The sequence below is a fragment of the Cuculus canorus genome, chromosome 27 (genome assembly GCF_017976375.1).
Source record: "Cuculus canorus isolate bCucCan1 chromosome 27, bCucCan1.pri, whole genome shotgun sequence".
NCBI lineage: Eukaryota > Metazoa > Chordata > Aves > Cuculiformes > Cuculidae > Cuculus > Cuculus canorus.
Genome location: NC_071427.1, coordinates 3,930,672 through 3,954,964, shown reverse-complemented (window position 1 = coordinate 3,954,964; position 24,293 = coordinate 3,930,672). Strand labels below are relative to the sequence as shown.

The 24,293-nt window shown below is 48.9% G+C and overlaps 1 protein-coding gene across 6 annotated transcripts in view; it reads left to right on the top strand.

Annotated features, from left to right (window-relative positions):
- The first annotated feature begins 2,185 nt into the window (after positions 1 to 2,185).
- The window catches only part of DOT1L (DOT1 like histone lysine methyltransferase), a 70,121-nt gene continuing 48,013 nt past the window's right edge, over positions 2,186 to 24,293 (top strand). For 3 of the 6 annotated variants that reach the window (XM_054049890.1, XM_054049889.1, XM_054049888.1), the window contains exons 1-3: positions 2,186 to 2,386; positions 20,320 to 20,363; positions 22,086 to 22,160. In XM_054049890.1, coding sequence (XP_053905865.1) covers positions 2,306 to 2,386; positions 20,320 to 20,363; positions 22,086 to 22,160 — 200 coding nt within the window. In that variant the 5' untranslated portion in view covers positions 2,186 to 2,305. Of the gene's footprint in view, positions 2,387 to 6,057; positions 6,077 to 20,319; positions 20,364 to 22,085; positions 22,161 to 24,293 lie in introns of those variants that run through there. The other 3 variants (XM_054049892.1, XM_054049893.1, XM_054049891.1) reach the window with 2 other exon arrangements.

The following is a 24,293-nucleotide window of genomic DNA, read 5'->3' as shown; positions in this document are numbered from 1 at the left end:
CAGGCACAGTCCCATCTCCATGCAGCGCTGCCAGGGCGATGGGAGCAGCTGCGGGCTGCCACCCAAACCGTGGTACTGTTTTCAGCCCAAATATTGGATGTCTCTGTGCATTATCGAGGCAGAGGCGACAGGGTCCCAAAGGATTTTGCAGACTGTCAGATGCACGTGAACTTGCCCGGAGCCAGAGCCCAGTGCAGGAGGAGCAGGGCATCCAGATGTGCCCACACCCCAGAGCAGAGTGGCAGAGCACCCAGATATCCCTGAACCCCAGGGCAGAGTGGCAGAGCACCCAGATATCCCTGAACCCCAGAGCAAGGTGGCAGAGCACCCAGATGTCCCCACACCCCAGGGCAGGGTGGCAGGGCACCCAGATGTCCCTGAACCTCAGAGCAGGGTGGCAAAGCACTCAGATGTCCCCACACCCCAGGGCACCCAGACGTCCCTGAACCCCAGGGCAGGATGGCAGAGCACCCAGATGTTCCTACACCCCAGAGCAGGGTGGCAGAGCACCAAGATATCCCTGAACCCCAGGGCAGAGTGGCAGAGCCCCAATATATCCCTGAACCCCAGAGCAAGGTGGCAGAGCACCCAGATGTCCCCACACCCCAGAGCAGGAGGAGCAGAGCACCCAGATGTCCCCACACCCCAGGGCACCCCGCAAATCCCCAAATAAGGGAAATTAGCACCCAAAAGGATGCAAAAAAAGGGGAAGCTCAGGGCCCATCGCCTTGGGCACCTATAGACATGCAAAATGCTGTCCCTCTGTTCCTGGCCACTGTTGTCACCTATAGAGATGCAAAATCGTGCCATTCAGCTCCCAGTACAGAGATACAGGATGGTGTCCAGTCAGCCCTGGGGACAAGGACCGGGACGTGCTGGGGTGCATGGAGCCCCACCACCATGTTACATGGTGTCCTGAATCCTGGCTTCAGGTTTTGGGTTCTTCAATCCAAGAAGGACATTGAGGGGCTGGAGCGTGTCCAGAGAAGGGAACGGAGCTGGGAAGGGTCTGGAGAACAGGGTTTGGAGGAGTGTCTGAGGAAATGGGGGCTGCTTAGCCTGGAGGAGGCCGAGGGGAGACCTCCTTGCTCTCTGCAGCTCCTGGAAAGGAGGTTGAGGCAAGATGGATGCTGCGCTCTTCTCCCAAGTGACAAGGGATAGAATGAGGGAAGCCCCAGGTTTGAGACTTGCAGGTGTCCCTTCCCCATCACTGGGTGCCAGATGTGGGGTGTCACACAGAGGGGTTCAGGGTCCCCCTCTCCAGTGTCACAAGGAGGAGGGGGAGTGTCAGCTCTGCAGTGTCACACTACAGGGGGGTTCGGGGTCCCCCTCTCCAGTGTCACATGGAGGGTTTCCAGCCTTGCAGATCGCCCCCTAACTCTCATTGCCAGCCCTGCAGTGTCACACAGGGGAAGGTCATGGTCCCCCTCTCCAGTGTCACACGGGGGGTGTGTGTCAGCTCTGCAGTGTCACACTATAGGGGGTTCAGGGTCCCCCTCTCCAGTGTCACATGGAGGGTTTCCAGCCTTGCAGAGCCCCCCCAGTGCTGAGTGCCAACCCTGCAGTGTCCCACGAGGGGGAATCACCTCTGCCGTGTCACGCGGGGGGGGGCGGTGGGTTCAGAGTCCCCCTCTCCAGCGACACACGGGGGGTTCGGCCTTGCAGAGCCCCCCTAACACTCAGTGCCAACCCTGCAGTGTCACACGGGGAAGGGGTTCAGGGTCCCCCTCTCCAGTGTCACATGGAGTGTTCCCAGCCTTGCAGAGCCCCCCCAGCTCTGCTGTCACACAGGGGGTGCTTATCGCCCCCCCCCCATTCCCTGAGGCACACCGGGGGCGGCGGGGGAGGGGGGGGCAGTGGCGCGCGCGCGCGCGCGCGGGGAGGGCAGCTGAGGACAGGGGCGTGGCTAGGAGGCGGGAGGAGGAGGGCGTGGCTTGTTCTGACCACGCCCCCTTTGGCGCCCGTCGCGTGGGCCGGGCCGGTGCGCGGCGCCTCTCATTGTGCTCGGCGTCTCGCGCCGGCCCAAGATGGCGGCGGCGCCGCAGAGCCCCGCGAGCCGCGCTCCACAATAGAGAGCCCGGCGGGGGTGGGGGGGGGTGGGGGCAGCAGCGGGCGCCCCCGCCCGTTACCGGTCTAACCCCCCGCCCCTCCTCCCTTTTACACCTCCTACACGTTCTTCCCTCCCCACTCCCCCCCCCAAGTCTCCTCCCTCTCTCTCCTAGGCCCGGCCCGGCCGCCACTCCCCACCCCGTCCGGCCCCTCTTAGCATGGTGCGTGGCCGCCGCCTGCCCCTCCGGCTGCCGACATGGGCGAGAGGCTGGAGCTGCGGCTGAAGTCGCCCGTGGGAGCCGAGCCCGCCGTCTATCCTTGGCCGCTGCCCGTCTACGTGAGTATGGACCCGCCTGGCACCTGCCAGCCCCGCCGCAGGACACCCCCCACCCCCCCTTTTTCCCTCTTCTTTTCTTTAATCACTTGTTTATCCCCGATATAAAGAGATGGAGCTGTTGGAGCGGGTCCAGAGGAGGCTACGGAGGTGGGATGGAGCATCTCTACTGGGAGAGTTGGGGTTGTTCAGCCTGGAGAGGAGAAGGCTCTAGGGAGACCTTAGAGCAGCTTCCAGTAGGAAAAGGGGCTCCAGGGAAACTGGGGAGAGACTTTTCCAAGGGCATGGAGGGAATGGCTTTAAATTAGAAGACGGAAGATTTAGATGAGACAGTAGGAAGAAATTTTTCATAATGAGGGAGGTGAGGCACTAGCACAGGTTGCCCAGAGCAGTGGTTGCCCCATCCCTGGAGGGGTTCCAGGCCAGGTTGGATGGGGCTTGGAGCCCCTGATCCAGTGGGAGGTGTCCCTGCCCACGGCAGGGGGTTGGAACTGGATGGGCTTTGAGGTCCCTTCCAACCCAAACCATCCTATGAGTCTGTGAATCTATGAGTCTATGCTTCTAATCGATCTCTGAGCACCTGCCCTTCGCCAGGAGCCGGGAGGATTCGCCTTGTTTACCCGGGAGCGCTTCCCATGCGGGAGATCAGGAGCTGCTCCTTCCCTGCCCGGGGCTGCTGTGCTCCAGGACCCCAAATCCCCTCTTTCTGTTGCTAATTATGTTAATGAACTTAAGGGCTGGAGGAGAGGAAGGCTGGGATAATGAAAAGTTTTCGTGTTTTCGGCTTGAGTGGCGCTGCTTCCAGCGAGGAGGGGGTTCTGGGTGGGAAATACCGCTGGGATTGTGGATAAACCCCTCCAAAAGCAGCCATGGGGGTGGGAATAATGAGAAGAAGCGTTAATTGTGGCAGGGGAGAGGGCTCTGCCCGCCGTTGGTGTGCGCGGGGCTGGCACTGCTGCCTTTCCCTCGCACCCGTGCCCTTGTAGCTCCTCTTTTATTCAGCCTGAGCAGGATTCCAGTCAGGTTTGTCAGCTGATGGGAGCTGTAATCCGTCTGCTTTCACAGAAAATGTCACTTCTCCCTCGTTCAGTTAGGTGTGTGGCAGGTTCTTCCCAACTTGCTTGACTTTCCTTGCCTCTCCCGAGCCTGGAGTGGGAGCTGTGTGACCTTGGTAACCATGTCCGTGACCGAATTGGTGACAAGCTCAGCAGAGCCGAAGCCTTAAGAGGGTTTTTTTTTGTGTGTGTGTGCTTTCGGACCAATCCTTGAGCAATTTTCCACCCTGTTTGTAGCATCTTTGAAAGCCTACAGAGGTTTTTTTATGTGTGTCTATAGGGTTCATTCCAATCCTTAAACAGTTTTCCATCCTAACAGCTTGTAGCAGCTTTGAGAAAGGTTTGTAAAGGGGAAAGAAAAAATCCTATAAATCTATGTTACTTGGCCTGGGTACTGTTGATTATTCCTTGCATTGCAGGCTTTGCTGTTGTACGTGTTCTGCTTCACGGAGAGGACGTGCTGGGACACACAGGCTGTCAGAGAGCTGATATTGCTGATGTTGTTGCTCGCTTCGCAATCGTAACGCGCTTGTGTGTGAATGATTAGGACTATATCACTTGTGGCAGGGGAGATGGCTATGTGTTCCTATCTGCCGCCTGCCTTCTGGTGCTGTCGCTGTATCTGTGGTTCCAAAACATCCTCCATGTATGCTGGCGTGCTGTTTTTGTCGGCTGCTCCCGGAGCTGGAGCCTCCAACACACGCTGGTTAACGCAGCCTTTCCTGTCATTCGTGTGTCTGTGTTTGTTCGCGGGCGCGCGCTCTGCTTCAATTTGACAGAAACTGAAAGTACAACGATGACCAGTTCAGTTTTCGTCGTGTCGCCAAATATTAACTCGTGTCTCCAAGTGGGTTGCGGGAAGTATGGGTTAAAGATTACATAGGGTAGGGATTAATCTGGAAGGAATGAATATTTTAGTGTATGTTCGCTTAATTTCCTACAGGCTTAAAACAAAAACAAACCACAATCTACAAACTCCCTTCCCTCCCTGCTTAAAATGTGTGGTTTAGTGCCGTTTGCAGCATGGGAAATAGGGATTTGGTTAATTTAGGAAAACTTGAGCAGCTGGTTCTAGAGATGGCAGAGTATATAGGTTTTCTCTTCCAGTTAATCACAAATGCAGTGGGGAGGGGCACTTATCCACATGTGTTCTCTGCCTGCGTTAAGATATACTGCCAAACCCGCTCATCCTGCCATCAAACCGGTCTCTTGGCGTTGCAGGTATTTCCACAGTAAAACAAAAGTAGATGGTTCATCTGGAGCCAGTTGATATTCTATCCTGCAGTTCTGGTGAAAAGATCATACTGCGTATTACAGAACACGCACACACGCGGCTTGCAGCTCTGGCCTTTGCAGCAGCTGATGAACTCTGGAGCTTTGGAAATAAATCCTGCCCTCTGTACATGGCAGTTTGGCCTGCTGACATTGTGCTCTGCTGAACTGCAGGCTTGCTTTCCCTCCTTGGCTGAGCCGTGAGTTGGCAGCAGGGTATACGTACCGTTGTGGTTTTAGAGCTCAGCTCAGTTTGACGTAAGCAGAACGTTTCTTAGTTTCACCACTCTTTCTGCTGCTTTGTTCCTACGAAGCAAGGTGGGATACCTGGGAGGAGAGGGAATATGTGTCAGGTGGTTTTATTTAGCAGTGTTCTTGTTGCTTCCCGTTGTCTGCTGTTCAGATATAGGATCATAGAATGGGTTGGGTTGGAAGGGACCTCAAAGCCCATCCAGTTCCAAGCCCCTGCCATGGGCAGGGACACCTCCCATGGATCTCTTTGCTCCAAGCCCCATCCAACCTGGCCTGGAACACCTCCAGGGATGGAACATCCACAGCTTCCCTGGGTAACCTGGGCCAGGGCCTCACCACCCTCATGGTGAAGAATTTCTTCCTAATGTCTAACCTCAATCTTCCCTGTTCCAATTTAAAGCCATCCCCCCTTGTCCTGTCACTCGATGCCCTTGGAAAAAGTCCTTCCCCAGCTTTTTTGTAGCCCCTTTCAGGTACTGGAAGGCCGCTACGTTTTCCAAAGAGAGCTGTAGGGAAAGGAAAGCTCACAGTCCATGCTGATTATTTTTTTGTGAGAGTGCCAGGAATCATAGGGAATCGTCTTTCCCGACATCAGAGGCTAAGTGGTGTTGTAGACCTGCTGCTCGATGAGCACCGCTGTGTGATGTAACCCTGCCTTGAGTAACTTGGCTATTTTTATGCTCTTACTGCATCTTAAATGAGTGGCGTCGGTATTGCTGCGTGAAAGGCTACGGGTCTAAAGTCTCATATTAACATTTGCCTGGATTAACAATGCTTCGATTTATTGCACGACTATAATCTATTTCGTGTGTCACAGAAGTGGGGTCTGGTCTGACTGTGCTCAGCTGACACGCTGGTGCGTGTTGGGATGCTCAAAGAGCCGGGGAGGGTGATGTGAAACATGTATTTCCCTCCGCGTCTAATTAGGACCGTGGGAGGAGAGAGCATTGGTGTTGCAGATACAGCCTCCCACTGGCTTACAGACAAAACTGAAAGTATGACTCTTTTGCCCGCCTTCTGCTTTCCTCAAAGGAAAGGCCACGGTTTCCTAATGAATACATGGTGAGCAGTTCTGTCCGTAGCACACTGTGATGAGTAAGTGGAATAGTGCTTGGTGAGTAATCTCTCCTCATGACTCACAAAATATTTTCTGATGTTGACCTCTGTTTTTATGAGGGCCCTGCTTAATCAGAGCTGAAGTGAGTTTCCTCTTTTGTATGCCGTTTAACTCCTTGACTCTCACATACCTGCCCCCTTTTTTTGCTCCTGGTTGGTTGTCAGAGATCAGTGTTACCGCCTTAAAAACGTTAATTTTGATAATGGATGAGATACAGGCCTGGATAAAGGGAGCTGTGTGCTCAAATGGGTGAGCAAGCAGAATTCAGGGATCTGGGTGCTCTAAATAGGCTAATGCCAACAGAGGATGGCTTTTGTAGTTGTAGTTCAAGTACCGATGTGCCCGAGTTGGTACTGAATACTTAGATATGATGGATACAAGGAGTGAAGTCCCCTCGGAGTTCTAAAACTTGTAGGTGTTTAGATTTATTCTGGAGTTATGCCCTTAAATTGGTTCATTCTCTTGTCCCTCACTTTTACTGTAGTTGAATCTCAATATTTATCAGGCTTGAACCTGGAGATTTTTTGTACAGGATAAGTTCTGTCTCATTTGTGAGGTGTCAGGGGTTGGACTTTGAACTCCTCTTGACAACAGTTCCTGTTTAAGTAGCGCCAGCCTACTGGGAGTGGGGAGTGGTTGGTGGTGGTTAATCTGGATCAGTTCCACAGGCTGGCCTGGCACTGTTGATACTGGTGAGGGATTGCCTGCCTCCAGAACTGAGCACCGGGAGGCTGCGGAGTGGCCGTAGACGATTATTGTCACCAAAATCTCTGTTTGTTGAGCTGCACCCCATCGCAGCGTATGGGTTTGTGAATGTGGAAAAGTCTGTTTTCTGGGAACACGTGCATCAATAAGAAGACGTGGTGGTTCCCATATCTCCTCTGCTTTAGGCTCACGCAGAAGGAGTTTGCAGTGTGATCGCAGTTTCAGTGCTGACACGGGGAGCACAGGCAGTGAGTGGAGGCTGCGACTGGCACTGACTTTGCGTGGCTGGTGCTGTCATGGTGCTGCATCCTTTGCGCAGACGGCTGCAAATGCCTCGCTGCCTGTCATGGAAACTCTTTTGATTTTCTAAATCAGACTTCTGCCTGCCTGGTCTTGCTCTTTTCACCTGGTAGGCCTTCCCATTGTTCACCTGTGCAATAGCATTCCCCCGGAAGATGACTGCAGACCTCCATGTGTGTCAGGTTTTTGTGTCGTGTTCCCCCTCCCTGTTTCACTTGGAAGGACTGGCATGTGTGACAGTGCCTAGGAAGCCCTCCTGCAGCCCAGGTCCCTGATGAGTGAGAAACTGTGGATCCTAACGGGGCTACGCTCTGCCTATCTCTTACCAATTTTCTTCCCATCTTCTATTCTGTCCATTGTCGACAGGAAGGTTGGGAAGGGCTCTTTGTCATGGGGTGCAAAGGGGGAATGGCTTTCAGCTGAAAGAGGGGAGAGTGAGAAACGATCTCAGAAATGAGTATTTTGCTGTGAGGGTGGGGAGGCCCTGGAACAGGTTGCCCAGGGAAGTTGTGGCTGCCCCATCCCTGGAGGAGTTCCAGGCCAGGTTGGATGAGGCTTGGAGCCCCTGATCCAGTGGGAGGTGTCCCTGCCCATGGCTGGGGGTGGAACTGGATGGGCTTTAAGGTCCTTTTCAACCCAAACCATTCTGTGATTCCATGATTCTGGAAACCTCAGGGCCCCAACCTGCTCCCAAGATGGGGACAGTCCTGGTTGGACCATTGTGCCAGTCTTACCAGGGTGATGCACATCTTCCCTGAGCTGCTGAAGCTTCAGCTTCCAGATCAGCAACTGTGACAATGAATCTGGCTTGAATAATTCATTGTTTTGTCTGTGTTCCTTCTCTTTGCTGCTGACTTTCTATTTGGCTGTAATGGCAAAAAATTCTTGTTGGCTTAATTGAGTGTTCTCTGAGTGTCACTCTGCAGCTGCCAAAGAGGTGTACGTGTGTCTGGCACTGAGCAGTAACGGGATCTGGGCTTGGTAACGCTGGACTTTGTACGAGTGAGAGGGTGCAGGGCGTGGGGTGGGTTTTTTTCCTTTCTTTTTTCCCCTCTCTCCACTGGTCAGCGATACAGCTGATACCATTCTGTCACCGTAGGAATGTGCTGTGCAGGAAAGCTCAAGGACAGGCAGTAATAATGAAAATCACAGTCCAGCAGAGTGTGTCACCTTTGAAATTAAAGCTCAGCAGTAGAGATGAGTAACAAACCTTGTTTAAGAATTTAATGCCTTTTTTGTGCGTGTCACACAGCTTTCCTGGAATGTTTTTTTTCTGATGACTTAGCTTTGACTTTGCAGACAGCGAGGCAGGCGTGGGAGCAGAGTGCTGGGGTTGAGTGCTGTGGCATAGTATGGTGAGATCAATTCAGGAAGCTGCTAAATTGGATCTGAACTGGTCCCTTGGGTGTTGGACCCAACCTGCTGGAGCCACAGGCTGCTGCCGCATGGTCCCGTGCCTCCTTTCCCCTCCCACTGACTCCTGCTGTTTCCCCATGCAGATCCAGCCCTTCCTTACTACATGCTTCATTACACTCCTGCAGGATGAGCTGCTGGAACACAGTTTCACGTTTTGCACGTGCGTGCGGTTTTTCCCTTGGATCAGTCTGTGCTGGAGGAAAAAGGTGGGGTGCTGGGAGGGGGAACATGGCAAGGCCGTCCTTTCAGCCGCTGTTCTCAGCATGGAGGCGGACCTGCTATGAAGCTGTGTGTGTGGGGTGGCTCTCTGAACTGGATTGCTGAAAATATCTGGGCTGGAAAAAAATGTTCCAGTGTTTTCACAGGCGGCCCCCTCCACCCTGATCTGTAATCTGACTCATGCTGCTTCCCAGGGCAGCCCAGCCGGTACAAAGGAGGGGGTGGCGATGGTGGCGAGGGCAGGAAACTGTTGAGCTGGCTCTGCCAGGCAAAACCTCCTCACGCCCTGAGTAATGGCCCAGAAATTCAGCAGCGGGTGGCAGAGGTTAGGGGATTTTCTCTGCTTTAGTTGATGCTGTCGATACGGCTTGTTGGGAAATGTCTGTGGGGGTGACTAATTTCTTGTAGAAACTTCTTCAGTGCAGAAAAGGTTTGAACATTTTAGCAGACTTCCGATTTCTCAACACCCTTCTGCCCTCCCCGGTTCTTAAAACATCGTGGAGTGAGGAGGGTGAATAGTGTAAAACTGGGAAATAATTGGCATTTCAAAAGCACTTGGGTTTTTCTCTGCTGCCCATCAAATAAACAGAAGGAAATGACAGAGTTGGCACAGTGGCATCAGTTTTTCTATACTTCTCTGCTCTCTTGGATGCCCAGAGATGTCACAAATGCCCCATCCCTGGGGGTGTTCAAGGCCAGGTTGGATGGGGCTTGGAGCCCCTGATCCAGTGGGAGGTGTCCCTGCCCATGGCAGGGGGTTGGAACTGAATGGGCTTTTGAGGCCCCTTCCAGCCCAAATCATTCCATGATTCTATGCCAGAAGGAGCCCAGCAGTACGCTTTGGGGAGGTAAGGAGGCCTCACAAGGCCAGGAAGGCTGTAACTGTACAGCGTTTAATTGCGCAGCACGTGGTTATGACAGAAGGGCAGTGTTCTTCTGGGCTTTACGCTTTTGAAGTGTAACTTGCCATGAGTGACAATTGGGACTTATTCAGTTTTCAGACTGTCTTTTGTTCAAAGCTCTGGCTCATTGGATACCACGTAAATCATTAGTTCAGTTAATGTATGCTTTTTTCCCCTAGTATTTATGTATGAAAAATAAAAGTTTTCTCTTACTCCATCTTAAGACCACAGTCCTCCGTCATATAACTGAATTATCTTAAAGATACCTGTTGAAAGATGGAATAGCTGCTCATGATAGCCTCCCCCATCTGCAGATGAATGAGGATTAATGTCTGGACTGAAATACCAGCTCAGGACATTCACATTTATCTGCCTAAAATTCACCGATGGCTTACAGCTGGACACACTATTGAAAGCTTTCAGTGTGCCAAGGGAAATCCATGCCACCACAAGCAACTCTAACTCTTGTCCTTCATGGCAGTCTTAATATATGGAGAGGATTATCCTTTCAAGTCACAGATACGTGACTGAGTTGTGTTTCTCCTGGGAATTCAAGCAAAATATCTTACCTCTTGGTATGCAAGATTTATGGGAAATTTAATCACCCTTCTCCCCAGACATCCATATGTCTACTTTTATGCTCTTCCTTCCTTCTTTTTCTCCTTTCATACTGCCTTGCTTTTTGTCTTCCTTCTTTGCGTTACCCTTTGACTTCTGATTAAAGCTTTCCCCCCTAATGATCCGAGACAAGGACAAGAGGTGGGGTGCTATTTTTTCCCTTTCCAGTGTATTTATCCCAGGTGGATCATCATGAAGTGTCTCAACATATTTATAATATCTTTTCTTAGTTTATTTTCTCCTTCTTAACATAAGGATCTTCAAAAATAGGAGAAGTTCATACTAGGAATTCGTGAATGTAATGTATTTACTTTTGTAGTAATTATTAAAGATAAAATTAACTCTGAGGAACGAGAAATTAAACTGAATATAAGGTACTTGCCATATGTGACTGTAGATACCAAGTGGAGTAGGTTCTATTTTTAGAGCGTAGGAAGAGGGTGAGTATATTTTACAGCAGGAAATGATGGCTTCATAGATAGGAACACATCTATGAATAACGAAAAAGTTCCTGTTCTGGGTATTTTGTTTTTCTTTCATTTCATGCATGAATGAGAGTTTCCTAACAATCTCCACTGAAAGAACTTTTTAGTGTTAGATGAAAAAGCGAAGGAACTGCTGAAAACACCAGAATGTGCCACTGGGAACTTTAAAAACCCAAACCATTACAGTAAGTTCTGAATAAGTTTCTTAGTAACAATTAATGGGTTTTAATACTATTTCTGCGGTTGAGAAACTGTCTGATACTCTGTGTAGAGTGGAGCACAGTTTCCTGAGGTTTTGGCTTTAATTTGTCGTCTACTTCTTGGAGCTCAACAATAGTGGTGGTGTTTGACAAAATATACTTCTGAAACTAAAAAGTTTGAGCTTTTAAGACTGCTTTTTCATTCCTCAGCTGGATTTCCATTGAGTTCCGGGTGATTCCCTGTTGTTTGCCTATCTGTTGTCAACAAAGCCCTTTGGTCGGGAGAGATCTCAGGGTGGACCTTGACCGTCCAAAGATGGGGCTTGGAGTCTGCATTCATCTACCTTTTGGCTTCCTCCTGCTTATTAGAAGAAACAGAGAAGAAGAAATATATATTATTAGGAGAAATGGAGAAGAGAAGGCTCTGAGAAGATCTTATAGGAACCTTCCAGTACCTGAAGGGGCTACAAGAAATCTGAGGAGGGACTGTTTGGAAAGGCTTGGAGTGATAGGACGAAGGGCAGTGGGTATAAACTGGAGAGGGGCAGATTTAGACTGGACATAAGGAAGAATTCCTTCCCTATGAGAGTGGGGAGGCCCTGGAACAGGTTGCCCAGGGAAGCTGTGGCTGCCCCATCCCTGGAGGGGTCAGCCATAGCTTTTCATGGGTTTTTTTTGTACCCCACAAACCATCTTGCTTTAGGACCTCAGCAGGCTCAAAAAGAGCACAGGTTTTATTGTGGGCTTCTGTTATGTAGCATATTTATGTGTGTTAAGCAGGAGCTGAAGGAGGTAAAATGGTTGTTTAAGGCAGTTTGTCCCCTCAATGGCTGGCAGGATGCTGCCCTTTGGCTGCTGATTTTCCATGCTGGAGGTGGGGATCAGCTGTTCAGACAGCAAATTGCTGCCCAAAGTTGCAGGCTATGCCATGAGCTTCCCCCAGCACCCATCAAGGACACAGTCAGGCTGTGGGCGTCAGAAAAAGGTGGTAGCCACTTGCAGCAACAGCGATTTCGGGAGCAGGTGTTCCTTTCTGCCAGCAGTAATCCTTTGCTCAGGTTTCACATCAAGATTTAAGTTCTTGGTGTGGATGTCTATGGCCGTTTTCTTTCCTGCTCTCCCACCTCTCCAGTCACGGCTGCACGGGAGGGTTATTTCTTTATTAACACAGGTCAAGATTACATGAAAGTTTGAAATTGGTGTGTCTGCAAGTAGAAATAACTCTTGCCATCTCTGTCTGCTTGCAGTTGTGTTGAAGCTGCCCTTGCCCTGGTGTGGTGAGCTGCTCTGGCTGGAAGGTGACTAAACCGAAACACCACAAAGTCCTAGTTTAGCCCTGACTTTGCTCTGTGAGTGTACAGGCGCTGCAAGAGGTGGCTTTTGTGGAAGCAGTGGCAAGGCAGGAGCTGTGCTGATCTGAGCTGTTTATGACATGATGGCAGGGCTGCCTGTCTTGTTGAGTTGAGCAAAAGCCCAGTGGCTTGCTCTGTCCCAGAATAAGCAAATACATGGTGCTACTTCAGCTGCTGGAACTGCTACAGCCTCTGCAGGCTCCCTCCGGCTGTCACAGTGTGCGAACGGTTTGTAATTGCCTAAAACCAAACGGAAAAGGCAGTAGGATATACCAGTGCAAGGTACAGCTTTACCAAAATAGTGACATTCCCCTATATATTCCATGATAAACATTTTGGGTTTATTTTAACTAGTCTTTCTGTTTGCATAGTTAAACTACTTTTTGTCTGGGTTTTGCAGGTGAAAGCCAGTTGGGCATCCTGCTGTAACCGTTCCATGCGGATGCTGCCTGAGACACTCCTGCCGAGTGATTGCATGTTAATGTGGTTATACAGCCCCTCCTGCACACTATCATGGGAACCATTCCCTCTTGCATTTGTGCAGTGTCCATAGCAACAGTTGGAATTGCTGTGTGGAAAGGCAGAACGGGCTTATTGTGGTTTAAGTATCTGCAATGTGAGTCCCCGTTGCAACCTGACCCACAACTGTCTTGTCTACACATTCTGGCTCACCTGTACTCGCACTGCATGAAGATTACCTGGAGCAGTTTGGATCTCCTTTTCTAATGTCCATTTACTTTGTTAACTTGGTATTTTTAGTATATTTTGGATCTCTGGCCAAACTTTTTTCTCTTTAAAAGGCCTTGTGTAGCTGTTAAAGAGGCCATAATGCCCTGCTTGTTTTCCATTTAGTTTTGTGTGACAGTTATCTTAAACTACTGAAACTACATCAAACTTGTCTGCTGCTGTGTGGGAGATGGGTTTCAAAATGCAGTCGCGGTAGCTCTTGCTTCCCTCGCTGCTTCTCCGAGGCTGGGAGAGAAGAATGGACACCAGCTGCTCTCTGCAGGAGATCTCTTTTTTTATAGACTAATATATATGTATACTTCTGAATGTCCTTAATGCTTCCTTGATGCAAGGGAACTAGTAACTAGATGCTTCAGAGAAGGTTTCTGGTCCTTGTCTCATTTGGTAAGAACGTTTGTGCTTTCGTTGTTGCTGTGGAAGTCAAATGAGAGAACCTTGTTTTGAGATAAAATCTTGTAATAGGAAAAGAAGTGCAGCTCTCCAATATGAACTACTGCACTGGACAGGCTTTCCTCTTCCTTGTTGCAAGTGTAACTGGCATTCGAGTATGAGTCAAAGATGATAAAATATGAAGTGACTGAAGGCATTAGCTGGTGGGACTGTGGAACTTGAGACCTTTCCTTTTGTTCAGCGGGCCCGCAGGTAGTGCTTGGCCATTGCAGCACCTGGAAGCACTTTGGTTCTGGCTTTTCATAGGCTCTTGTTGGCTACTGTTCGCAGGTGGATTGAATACAAACATGCTCTGGACATAAAAGCTGTACTAGTGAATCTTTCTAGATTGAGTTAAACCCTGGGGGAGGAGGAAGGCAAATTTCTGATGGGCCGAAGGCAGTGGTTTTGAGAGGGCATCCCTGTGCCATGCGGAATGCTGGATGCTTTCCTCATTCCTGTGGGGAAGCTGCAGCTGCAGTGGCTCGCATTGCCTTTCTTGGTGTCTAGAGAAATGCTTATCATCCTCCACAGATGGAGGAAACCGCGAGGACGTTAGAGGCACTTGTCCTACCAGTCTACTGCAAGATTGATTGGCTTTTCCTAATCTATCTTTTTGATCTCTGCTAACCATCTTGTCTCCAGCTGCAACATCCTCTGCTTTGGATTTATGGACCACTTCCTGGGGAGAGAGCTGCCACCACCGGCAGTCAAGCTGTTCTGTAAGACCAGAGGCGAGCGAGACTGACCTCTTTTGTTTTGTGAGTTAAATGGATCATTTGCAGATTAGAATTTGGCAAATAAAAATGACTTCTGTTGAAACATGAGTGGAGTTAGTGTCTGGTACTTGGGAGCCAGTGTTACATGGTTGAAGTGTTGGAAGTAAAAGTGTATCTAAAGACAAGCATTAAAAGGTACACAAATGTTGCCCTTCACTTATTTTTAACTGGCTTGTTTCAGGTTTTGTTTTCTCTGAACAGTTTGGATCTGTCCGGTGCAGAGTGAATAGGGTGTTGAAGATCTCTTCCTCCTGCTCTGCAGATGTGTGACCACAGCTTGTTGGCACAATTCTGAAGAGCTGCTTTGGTCACTGAGCCTGTTTTTGCTGGGGAAGTGTGGTTTAGTGAGTCAAGCACCAAACTGGCTCTGCCCAGGTGTTCTGGGCTGCATCCAAAGAACTGGGACCAGCAGGTTGAGGTAGGGGATTCTGCCCTTTGCTCGGCTGTGTAGAGTCCTCACCTGGAGCGCTGTGTCCAGTTCTGGAGTCCTCAGCACAAGAAGGACATGGAGCTGTTGGAGCGAGTCCTGAGGAGGCCACGGAGATGATGTGAGGGCTGGAGCACCCACCATTCGAGGACAGGCTGGGGGAGTTGAGGTACAGCCTGGAAAAGAGAAGGCTGTAGGGTGACCTCCTAGTACTGAAAGGGCCTCCAGGAAAGCTGGGGAGGGGCTCTTGGTCAGGGAGTGCAGGGATAGGATGAGGGGGAGTGGTTTTCAGCTGAAAGAGAGGAGATTGAGGTGAGATCTTAGGGAGAAATGTTTTTCTGTGATGGTGGGGAGGTCCTGGCCCAGGTTGCCCAGAGCAGTGGTGGCTGCCCCATCCCTGGAGGGGTTCCAGGCCAGGTTGGATGGGGCTTGGAGCCCCTGATCCAGTGGGAGGTGTCCCTGCCCATGGCAGGGAGTGGAACTGGATGGGCTTGGAGGTCCCTTCCATTCCAAACCGTGCCATGACTCTAGGAATTGCTTTTTGCGTAGGGCGGTTTAGTCTTGGGCAGTCAATGCTATGCACAAAAATGTTCCTATCTATGCTGAGCTGATAAGGAGTCTAAAGTTCTTTGAACGGCGCTTTGAATGCTGCCGATTGAAGGCTTGTGAGCTGTACTTCTCTTTTTCAAGACCACATCCAGGTTTTCAAACCATTTGTTCTCTCAGGTTTGCAGATGTGGACTTTTTGTGACACAGTGATGTGCAGCACTGCGTAGGCTGATCAGATCTCACTGGGATTCTGTTTTGCATGTTGGGAAATGAAGTTCAGAAGAATACAGTGTTCACCCCTAGGCCCCGACAGGAAGAGCCTAGTTTGACGAGAAGGACCTAAATATAAAAAGATGTGAATTTAGAAGGGCACTGGGGTGTTGTACCGTGCTTCAGGCAAGGACAGTTGCCCAGTTTAATTTAACATGTTCTTTGTGTTTGAGGAAGAAACAGATAATGCTTAAATCTGTAGCTTTAAGTTAAGAGATTTACTTGAGAGCATTGAATTGTTGTGCAGTGAGATAGCTCGTCCTGTACAAATACACTCGAGAGTCTAGGATGCAGTACCAGATTACAGAATTATATCAAAATAATGCCATTGAGATGCCCTAAGGGATGTTAACCTGAACAGCACCGTAACCGAGCCAGCCACATCTGTGGAGCTTTGCATGCAGTGGGAGTTAGAAGCCTTCAGAACAGCCAGCTTGCAGTGGGGCAAACATGTCACAGTCTGTTATTTTATTTCCCTTGCAGAGTGTTCTGCAAAACCTTCTGATTCAGCTGTTTTTGTTAGAAATTCGGTGCTTCGTGGAGCAGAGTTCTGTTTTGATAACTGCAGTGTGTCAGCTGCTGTTTGTAGGATGCATATTGTGGTTGGGGGTCCATAAGTTTTCTTACATAAGTGTTCATAGCTGTGGTTACTTGTAAGTTCTGATCATAGTGGGGAGTTTTTAACTTGGGTTAACAAACAAAGGGGATGCGATTATAGAAAATGACAGCGATTGCATGAAAAAATGTATTTGGAAAGAGCTTTGGGGCACTGTCTTATTTGGCCTTTGAAGGCACTTATGGGGCTCATATCTGTAGGACACAAAATGTCTTTTGTACAGAGAGAGCTGACTGCCTCCAGCCTCGAAGCACACAGAAACAATCATTATCCTTTTATTCTCTTTTCTTCCTCCGCATCTGTGATCAGAGCGCGGAGCCTAAACTGCAAGCAAAGCCCTCGCTGGCAACAGTCAGGATGGGAAACATTTGAAGAAGAGGTGAAGGGAAAGATCCAACTCTTGAACATTGCTCTGTGGCTTCATCTCCATGTCCCGAAGGGCAAACCCACCGCTGCAGCTCACTTGACGTGGTGGGTGAGCTGGTGGGGCTCCTGGGCGCTGGTGTGCCAGAAGTAACAGCGGCGGGTGTGTGTGTGTCTGGCTTCAAACTCCCAACTCCTATAATTAGAGGTGTAGGAACGTGTGAATGGAGAAACCTGTTGTAAGAATTGGAACAGCAGAGCTGCTCAGTCGTGCTGGCTGAAGCTGTTCTCTACTATTTTCTGTAGAAAATTGGATTCTCTTAGAGTGACTTTTGAAAAAGAGCCTGCTTTCTTGCCATTATTTTTCCAATGAAATGTCTTGGCAAAAAAACTATTGAATTTTCTCTGAGAGCTCACGTTTCAAATTGAAGATTTAGGTTAAAAGTAAGAACCCTTTATTACAAAGTTCAGCTGGCGAGAACTGACTGCAATAACTGACTTTTAATGTGTGTTTAGGGTGGTTTTTTTGTGAGCTTATGGATAGCTTTGGGCGTTCTCAATAATTATTATAGACTGCAACCTTTTGCTTTAAATATTGTGTGTACAGACCACACTAAAGAGATTAGGTCTTGTCTCATGAAATAGTTTCCATTTATGTGTCCCAGAAGATTCCGAGGGCCCCTCAAACTACATAAATACAGGGTGACTGCAAAGTACAGCCAGGCCGGCGAGCAGCACGTAGTGTTGGAGGGAGAAAAGGGAGGGCGAGCAGCTTGGAGCAGAATCAGAGGATGAATGGAACTCCTCTTCGTGACAGCGAGTACCGTGGCATCGTCTCGTGACTGTGAACAGAACAGATAGGCTTCTTGAGACTCATCCAAAAGGCTTCTGCACAGCGTATTGCGTGATTGATGGGCAGCCTGTTTGTGGGAGGCTTTTCCCCAGGATATTTTACTGAAAGCAGTGCGAGTATGGATGCAGACGCGGCGTAAAGCTGTGCTCTCACGGGTGACTTTGCTGATGTATAACGCAACGTGCTTGTATAACGAGCCTGCAGTGGAGCTGCCACACCGGGGTTGGCCATGGCTCACTGCAGCCTGAAAATAGTATAAATAACAAAGTAAACAAATCTCTGGATTTGAGAGGCTTCAGGCCATCTTCCACCGTGCTTGGAGTGAGGTTCATCAGCCTGCTGTGATTTGCAGCAGAGCTGTCGGGAGTTGCTGTCGGTCCCTCCCAGCCTCCTGGTTTTGGTGTTCATCCCCTGGGTCTGTACAAGGCCGTGGGTTAAAGCCGCTGCGCCGAGCTCTGCTGTGTGTCTGGCCAAACCCAGCACAGCTGCTCGGTGGTGGTGGTGGTGGCGGAGGCTGGCGCTGGCTGGAGCGGAGTCTGTGGTTTTGGGGAGGTTTCCATTCAGGTTTTCTTTTGAGTCGCTGAAGGCTCCGTCAGGGTCATAAACAATTGCGTGGATGCAGATGTGATGACTGGTGCTGCTTAATGGCTGTTCTTATTAAATCTTATAACTGTAATGTTGAAAAGGGACTAATAGTGTTCTCGAAAGAAAGGGAAACTGCTCTGTGTTTCCTTTAGATCTGTTCCCCCCTCTCCCTCCTCTGTTTTTCATGGCTGCCTTTACTTTGACGAAACATTAGGGGGTCACCTCTGATTTTGTTTGCAAGACGTGCATGAGATCTTGGGAGTTTGTCTGCCCGGACAGAGCACATTCGTACGGTAAACGTGATAACTGCTTCAGCGTGAGAAGCTGAGCTGTAGATGTGGAGCAGTTTTCATCTTCGTTATTCCTAGATGAAGATACAAATTCAACTCAGGAAGGCCCCTTCTGGTTGGGACTTCCACATGATGTTGTGTTAGTAAAGCGACTTGCTTGAATTGGGTGATTTGGAGTTGTAGATGTTCATTGTGATTGATTTATTTCTTGGTTTTTAATTTATTTTTTCACTTCTTAAGATGAAGGAATTTAACTGAGTAATTTTAGTTGTTTCTAGGGGTGTTTTCCTGAAGACCCATAGGATAGGGGGTATCTCTGTGTGTCCTGCTTGCACTGAAACCGTCTGAAACCATCAATGAAGAGTATATCTTCTTCAGAGAGACTGGTTCTGCTAGAATGAGCATGAATTCGCTTTTCCGTATAATGTGCTTATGTTGATAAAGCATATTCTTACTATAGAGAAACACAGTTTACTGGAAGAGCCAGATCAGCCCAAGGGGTTTCTGCTGTGATAATTCTGTGTGTAGCGAAAGGTGAAAATTCATAGAGGATGTTTATGAATGAGCTGCCTGTCTGGGGTTATTTTTATGTTTTCCAGATAAGAAAGGAAAAGAAAGAAAAGTCTTCCTCCTGGGCGCTCTTTCTTCTTTCGTATGTGCATCGGGAGGTGGGAGCAGGTTGTAGTCGGGGCAACCCCCATTTTCAGTACACAGTGGGAAATGATGTGATGGAGAGCAGCCCTGCAGGGAAGGATTTGGGGTGCTGGGGATGAGAAGCTGTACATGAGCCGGGAATGTGCGCTCACAGCCCAGAAGGCCAACTGTGTCCTGGGCTGCATCCAAAGCAGCGTGGCCAGCAGGGAGGGAGGGGATTCTGCCCCTCTGCTCCTCTCTTGGGAGACCTCATCTGGAATACTGTGTCTAGTTCTGGAATCCTCAGTGTAAGAAGGAGATGGAGCTGTTGGAACGGGGCCAGAGGAGGCTACAAAGATGATCCGAGGGCTGGAGAACCTCCTGTACAAGGACAGGCTGAGAGAGTTGGGTTTGTTCAGCCCAGAGAAGAGAAGGCTCCCAGGAGACCTTAGAGCAGCTTCCAGTGCCTGAAGGGGGTCTACGGGAAAGCTGGAGGGGAGCTATTCATAAAGGCTTGTGGTGACAGGACGAGGGGCAATGGGTATAAACTGGAGAGGGGCAGATTTAGACTGGACATAAGGAGGAATTTCTTCACCATGAGAGTGGGGAGGCCCTGGCCCAGGTTGCCCAGGGAAGCTGTGGCTGCCCCATCCCTGGAGGGGTTCAAGGCCAGGTTGGATGGGGCTTGGAGCCCCTGATCCAGTGGGAGGTGTCCCTGCCCATGGCAGGGGGTGGAACTGGATGAGCTTTAAGGTCTCTTCCAACCCTAACTAGTCTATGATTCTATGATTTCTAAACTTAAATGGAGTGGCTGTTTATTGATGCTGCCCGTTTCTGTTGGATTTTGCCTGTCCCAGTCCAGGCCCTGAGTGAACACTGCAGACTGGAGGAAGCACAACCCCACGTCTATAGCTGTTCTGTATTTGGGGCGTTTGTGTGTCATTGGCAGTTGGGGTGGGACATAGCCAAGGCAATGCTCAGCTTTCAGGCCGCTGCGTAGTCAGTCCCACGCATCCTGACTTTTTACCTTGGCTGTTTCTCCTTTTTGATACTCTGATGGGAATGTTTTGGTTTCCTTTGTTTAGTCTCTGTGTGGCGAGATAGTGGGTGGAACCCTGCATTCTGAAAATAAAAGCTTTTCCTAGAGAAACAGGCGGTGTTTCTTCATCCCCTCACTGTCATGGACCTCAGAAGTGTCTGTCTGTCTGTCTGTCCCTCTCGGTGATGAGTTTTATCCAGGTATCGAGAGGCTGTGTGCAAATTTGTTGAAATGAGAACTTCTGCAAGACTGGTTGACCTTGCATATGCAGACTGATTGTACAAGGGGGGAAGCTGCTTCCTCATGCAAATGTGGAACCTCTGATAGTGGTGGAAGAAGATTCTCTTTGACTTTCCTAGGGTGGTTGCCATTTATATTCTTAAAAGATTGTAATTCCTGTAATGTTCTAGAAAACAGCGCACCTGATGTCTCTTTGAACATACCTTCTTTTCTTTTGTTTCAGGACAAACACCATGATGCTGCTCATGAAATTATCGAGACAATTCGGTAAGTCTGCAGTGCAGGCACGGCTGGAATGCTTCCCTGAGCCTTGCTGTGTCCCAGTGAATGAGTGTCTTGAGACAAGATAGGAAGGAGGGAAGCAGCTATAATTATAATCTAGCAGCTCTGACTTCTTTTCTAAGCTGATGTGATGTTGTTACAATACCAATCTCCCTGTCGAACAGACTTCGTTTCCACTTACTGTATTCTGATGTCCTTTGAGCAGAATTAGGAATGAGTAGCAAATATTCGGTTTCTGGTGCTTGTGGCAGTCTGTGTCCAGTCTTTAGAAAAGCAAGGATAAGAAAACACTGGTGTGCTCCGTTATGTTCTGGTCCTGCACAGCCTCTTCCTCTCCCTATCTCCTTGTTGCTGTGATGTAAGCGCAGGAGAGGCTACGAGAAAGCTGGAGAGGGACTGTTCAGAAAGGCTTGGAACGACAGGACGAGGGACAATGGGGGTAAACTGGAGAGGGGCAGAGTTAGACTGGACATAAGGAGGAATTTCTTCCCTATGAGGTTGGGGAGGCCCTGGAACAGGTTGCCCAGGGAAGCTGTGGCTGCCCCATCCCTGGAGGGGTTCAAGGCCAGGTTGGATGGGCCTTGGAGCCCCTGATCCAGTGGGAGGTGTCCCTGGACGTGGCAGGAGGGCTGGAACTGGATGAGCTTTAAGGTCCCTTCCAACCCAAACTATTCTATGATTCTATGTTGCAGTGTTGTTAGCATTTCCATTATTTGGAAGCGATAGTCCCTACTGCCATTCCTCTTAACTCTGCTGTTAGAGATGGACCAGTGTGGGGAATAAGCAACGATAAAGATGAAAGTCAAATATGAAGAGGAGGAAGTCTGAGCATTTCCCAACACAGGCAGTGGTTATGACATGGTTTGCTGTTATTTCAGCGGAGTCAGGAGGTGACTTGCTGTAGAACTTACAACAAATGCTAACACAAACTCCCCAAACACCTGAGGGAATTTGATGCATTGTCCATATTAGATTGCTTAAAAGCTGTTCTCGTTAATGGTTTTAGATCCTCGTAATGCAGTCTTCCCTCATCTTGGGGCTGTGCCTGCAGCAGGCTTTACTGGTTGAGTGATGCAGGTACAAAGAATGGTGTTTCATCTTCACAGTCACCTGGGCTTGAAGTCTGGTCAGTCACGTATGGGCAAGGAGAAGGCAGTGAGAGGTTTTTGCTCCCTGCATAAGCGTGAGGGCTGAGAACTTGCATGGTGGTGGTGATACTATCACTTAGATACATGAGATCACAGAATGGATGGCCTTGTCGTGAATGGTTGGTGGCATTCTGGGATGCTGTAGGAGATGTCTTCTCTACATTAAGCCTTGTCAAAGCTTGTTAGAGTATCAAAATTCTTTCAAAATGTTGCGTTTCTGCATTACCCTTTCTGTTAGATTTGCGTCAGCCATGGGTTTGAGTATTTTTCAATGCATTGAATACATCTATCACCTCGTTTTGAAGTTGTGCCAATTCAGGAGCTTTATACTACTGCCAGTGTCTATGGGCACCGTACTGTTTATTCAACACAAACGCAAACCATTGCAGCTTTCTAATTAGCATTTCGTGATGTCTGCCTGACTCCTAACAACACTGTGATCTTTCAGGTCTGCTGCAGTGTTCTGTCTCAACACGTAGCGATGCCTGTCTAGAATTGAGACAGACTGCCTGATTGTACTCAATTGGAGATTTATTCATTATCTCTTCTCTCGTTCCAGGTGGGTCTGTGAAGAAATCCCAGATCTCAAGCTTGCCATGGAAAACTATGTTCTAATTGACTATGATACGAAAAGGTGAGAGGGATATCTTGTTTTCCCACCAGGAGGACAGGCCAGCATGGTTACAAACTGATTCACTATAAACTGGTTATTCTTAGACACTACAAACTGAAGTTTTCTTTTTGCGCTGGCTTCAGACCCTGCAGAGTTATTTTTATAGGAAATGTGTAGCAGCAATATTGGCAAAGGCTCTTGGATTAAGGACATAATTGGAAACTCCACACAGCAGAAAGTTGAGCTCTGGTACGTTGAGATTACTCACTCCAAAACAATGATTGGTATCTGCGCTATTGGACTGCATCCAGCGTTAGGAATCTGAATGGCACTGAGGTTTCTGCTTTTGCAGGAACTAAGCATTCCTGTTCAGAAAATGGCACGCCAGAGCTGTCTGTTAGCGCCGTGCTCTGTGCCTGCGGGAGGGTAACCTTCCTCAGCGCTCTGCTGGGAAGCGCAGGTGGGCGGCTGTTTGTTTGAGGGGCTAAATTAAATGACAGGCTATTCAGAGTTACAGGATCCTTTAGCTTAGGAAAGGCCTTTAAGACTACCAAGCCCAACCTTAAACCTCACGCTGCCGACCCCACCATTAAACTCTGTCCCTACGCACCACATCCATACGCTTTTAAATACCTCCAGGGATGGGGACTCCAGCACTTCTCTGGGCAGCCTCTTCCAGTGCTTGGCAATCTTGTAAGTGAAGGAATATTTCCTAATATCTGATCTAGATGTCCCCTGGTGCAGCTTGAGGCCATTCCCTCTTGTCTTATCACTCATATTCATACTGCTCTTGCCCTGTTCATACCGTTCTGGGCAGTTAAAAGTAATTTTAAGATGCTTGTAGTTGCCTATTCCACAAAGAAAACGAATATACAGTGCGTGGCATTCGCTTGGAGGCTGGGAGAGGCGGATTCTGACCTGCAGCATACCTTTGGAGAGGTCGGAGGTTCTCTGTATTGAATAGGCTGTACTGAGACTGGAAAAAGAGACAGCCTTTGAGCTGCAGGTTGCAAAAACCTCCTTGGTTGCTTTCATAGGAAGTACTGAATTTAAGTCCACAGCATGACTAAACTTTTACAGTGAGGTTTACGGATGAAACTACATCACTGTAATCACTGACTGTTGTCCTGAATGCTGGATGCTTGTGTCGTGACCTCCGTAGGGTATTGTTTCCTCCTCTCTTAATTTCATTTCAATTGTTTCATTGCAAGACTTAGTCCCTCTCTTTCTTGTGAAAAATTTGGAAGGAGAAATCGGGGTCGGGCATCCCTTGTCATCAAATCCATTAATTGGGAGCTGTGGATTACTCACAGCGACTGCCATGCTGTAACTTTTGTAGTTCTGGGATCCGCACTGGGCATGTTTGAGCAGTGTGGTCAGCAACGATGCCAAATAAAAGAGGAACCCCTCTGTTCCCAAGCGTCACACCCCGCTTTCTGCAGCTTTTCAAGGAAGTCTAAAACCATCACCCAAATGACAGGTTTGTTTTTTGACTTCTTTGGAAAAATCTAATCAGAAAAATTACTCGCAGCAGATACTGACACATGGATAGGAATGAAAAGCAGCGAATTAGAGAAACACCTGTGCTGCGCCGACAAAAACCTATGGCAGCCTCTTGCTTTGTCTTAATGTGGAATTAAACATGGGTGGTTGAAAGCCTCAAGTGGAAGCGTGCAGCGTTCCTCAGAGAGGCGGCCTAGCTGGGATACTGGTAGTGAGGATACAGGAGACTGAAGAGCCACTTCCTCATGATGCCCCCTGGTCCCCCTGCCCCCTTCCAGAACTGGGGATGGCCATGATTTAATTATCTTACTCTCCTAACTCCTCAACCTGTTTTGGTTTGGCTGCTGCTTTATGGGTCTGATTGTGTAACGGATGATGTTTCTGGTAATATCTTTTCTTCTCTGGCCTGAGATGAATTTATTTAATCCTCTCTGCTTCTGTCATTAAGGCATCTGCCTGAAATCACTGTAATCCCAACCAGCCCATGAAGCCCTCGATGTTTTCTGATGGGGGAAATTTCCTGTTGTATTCTGGGTCTGTCTCCGTTTTCAGTCCCAGAGTTAATTTCTGGAAAAGTCTCTCCCTGTCGACTGATTGTCATGGAGTGATGATGGAACAGAGGGGAAACACTTACAGATGTCTTAAATTGCT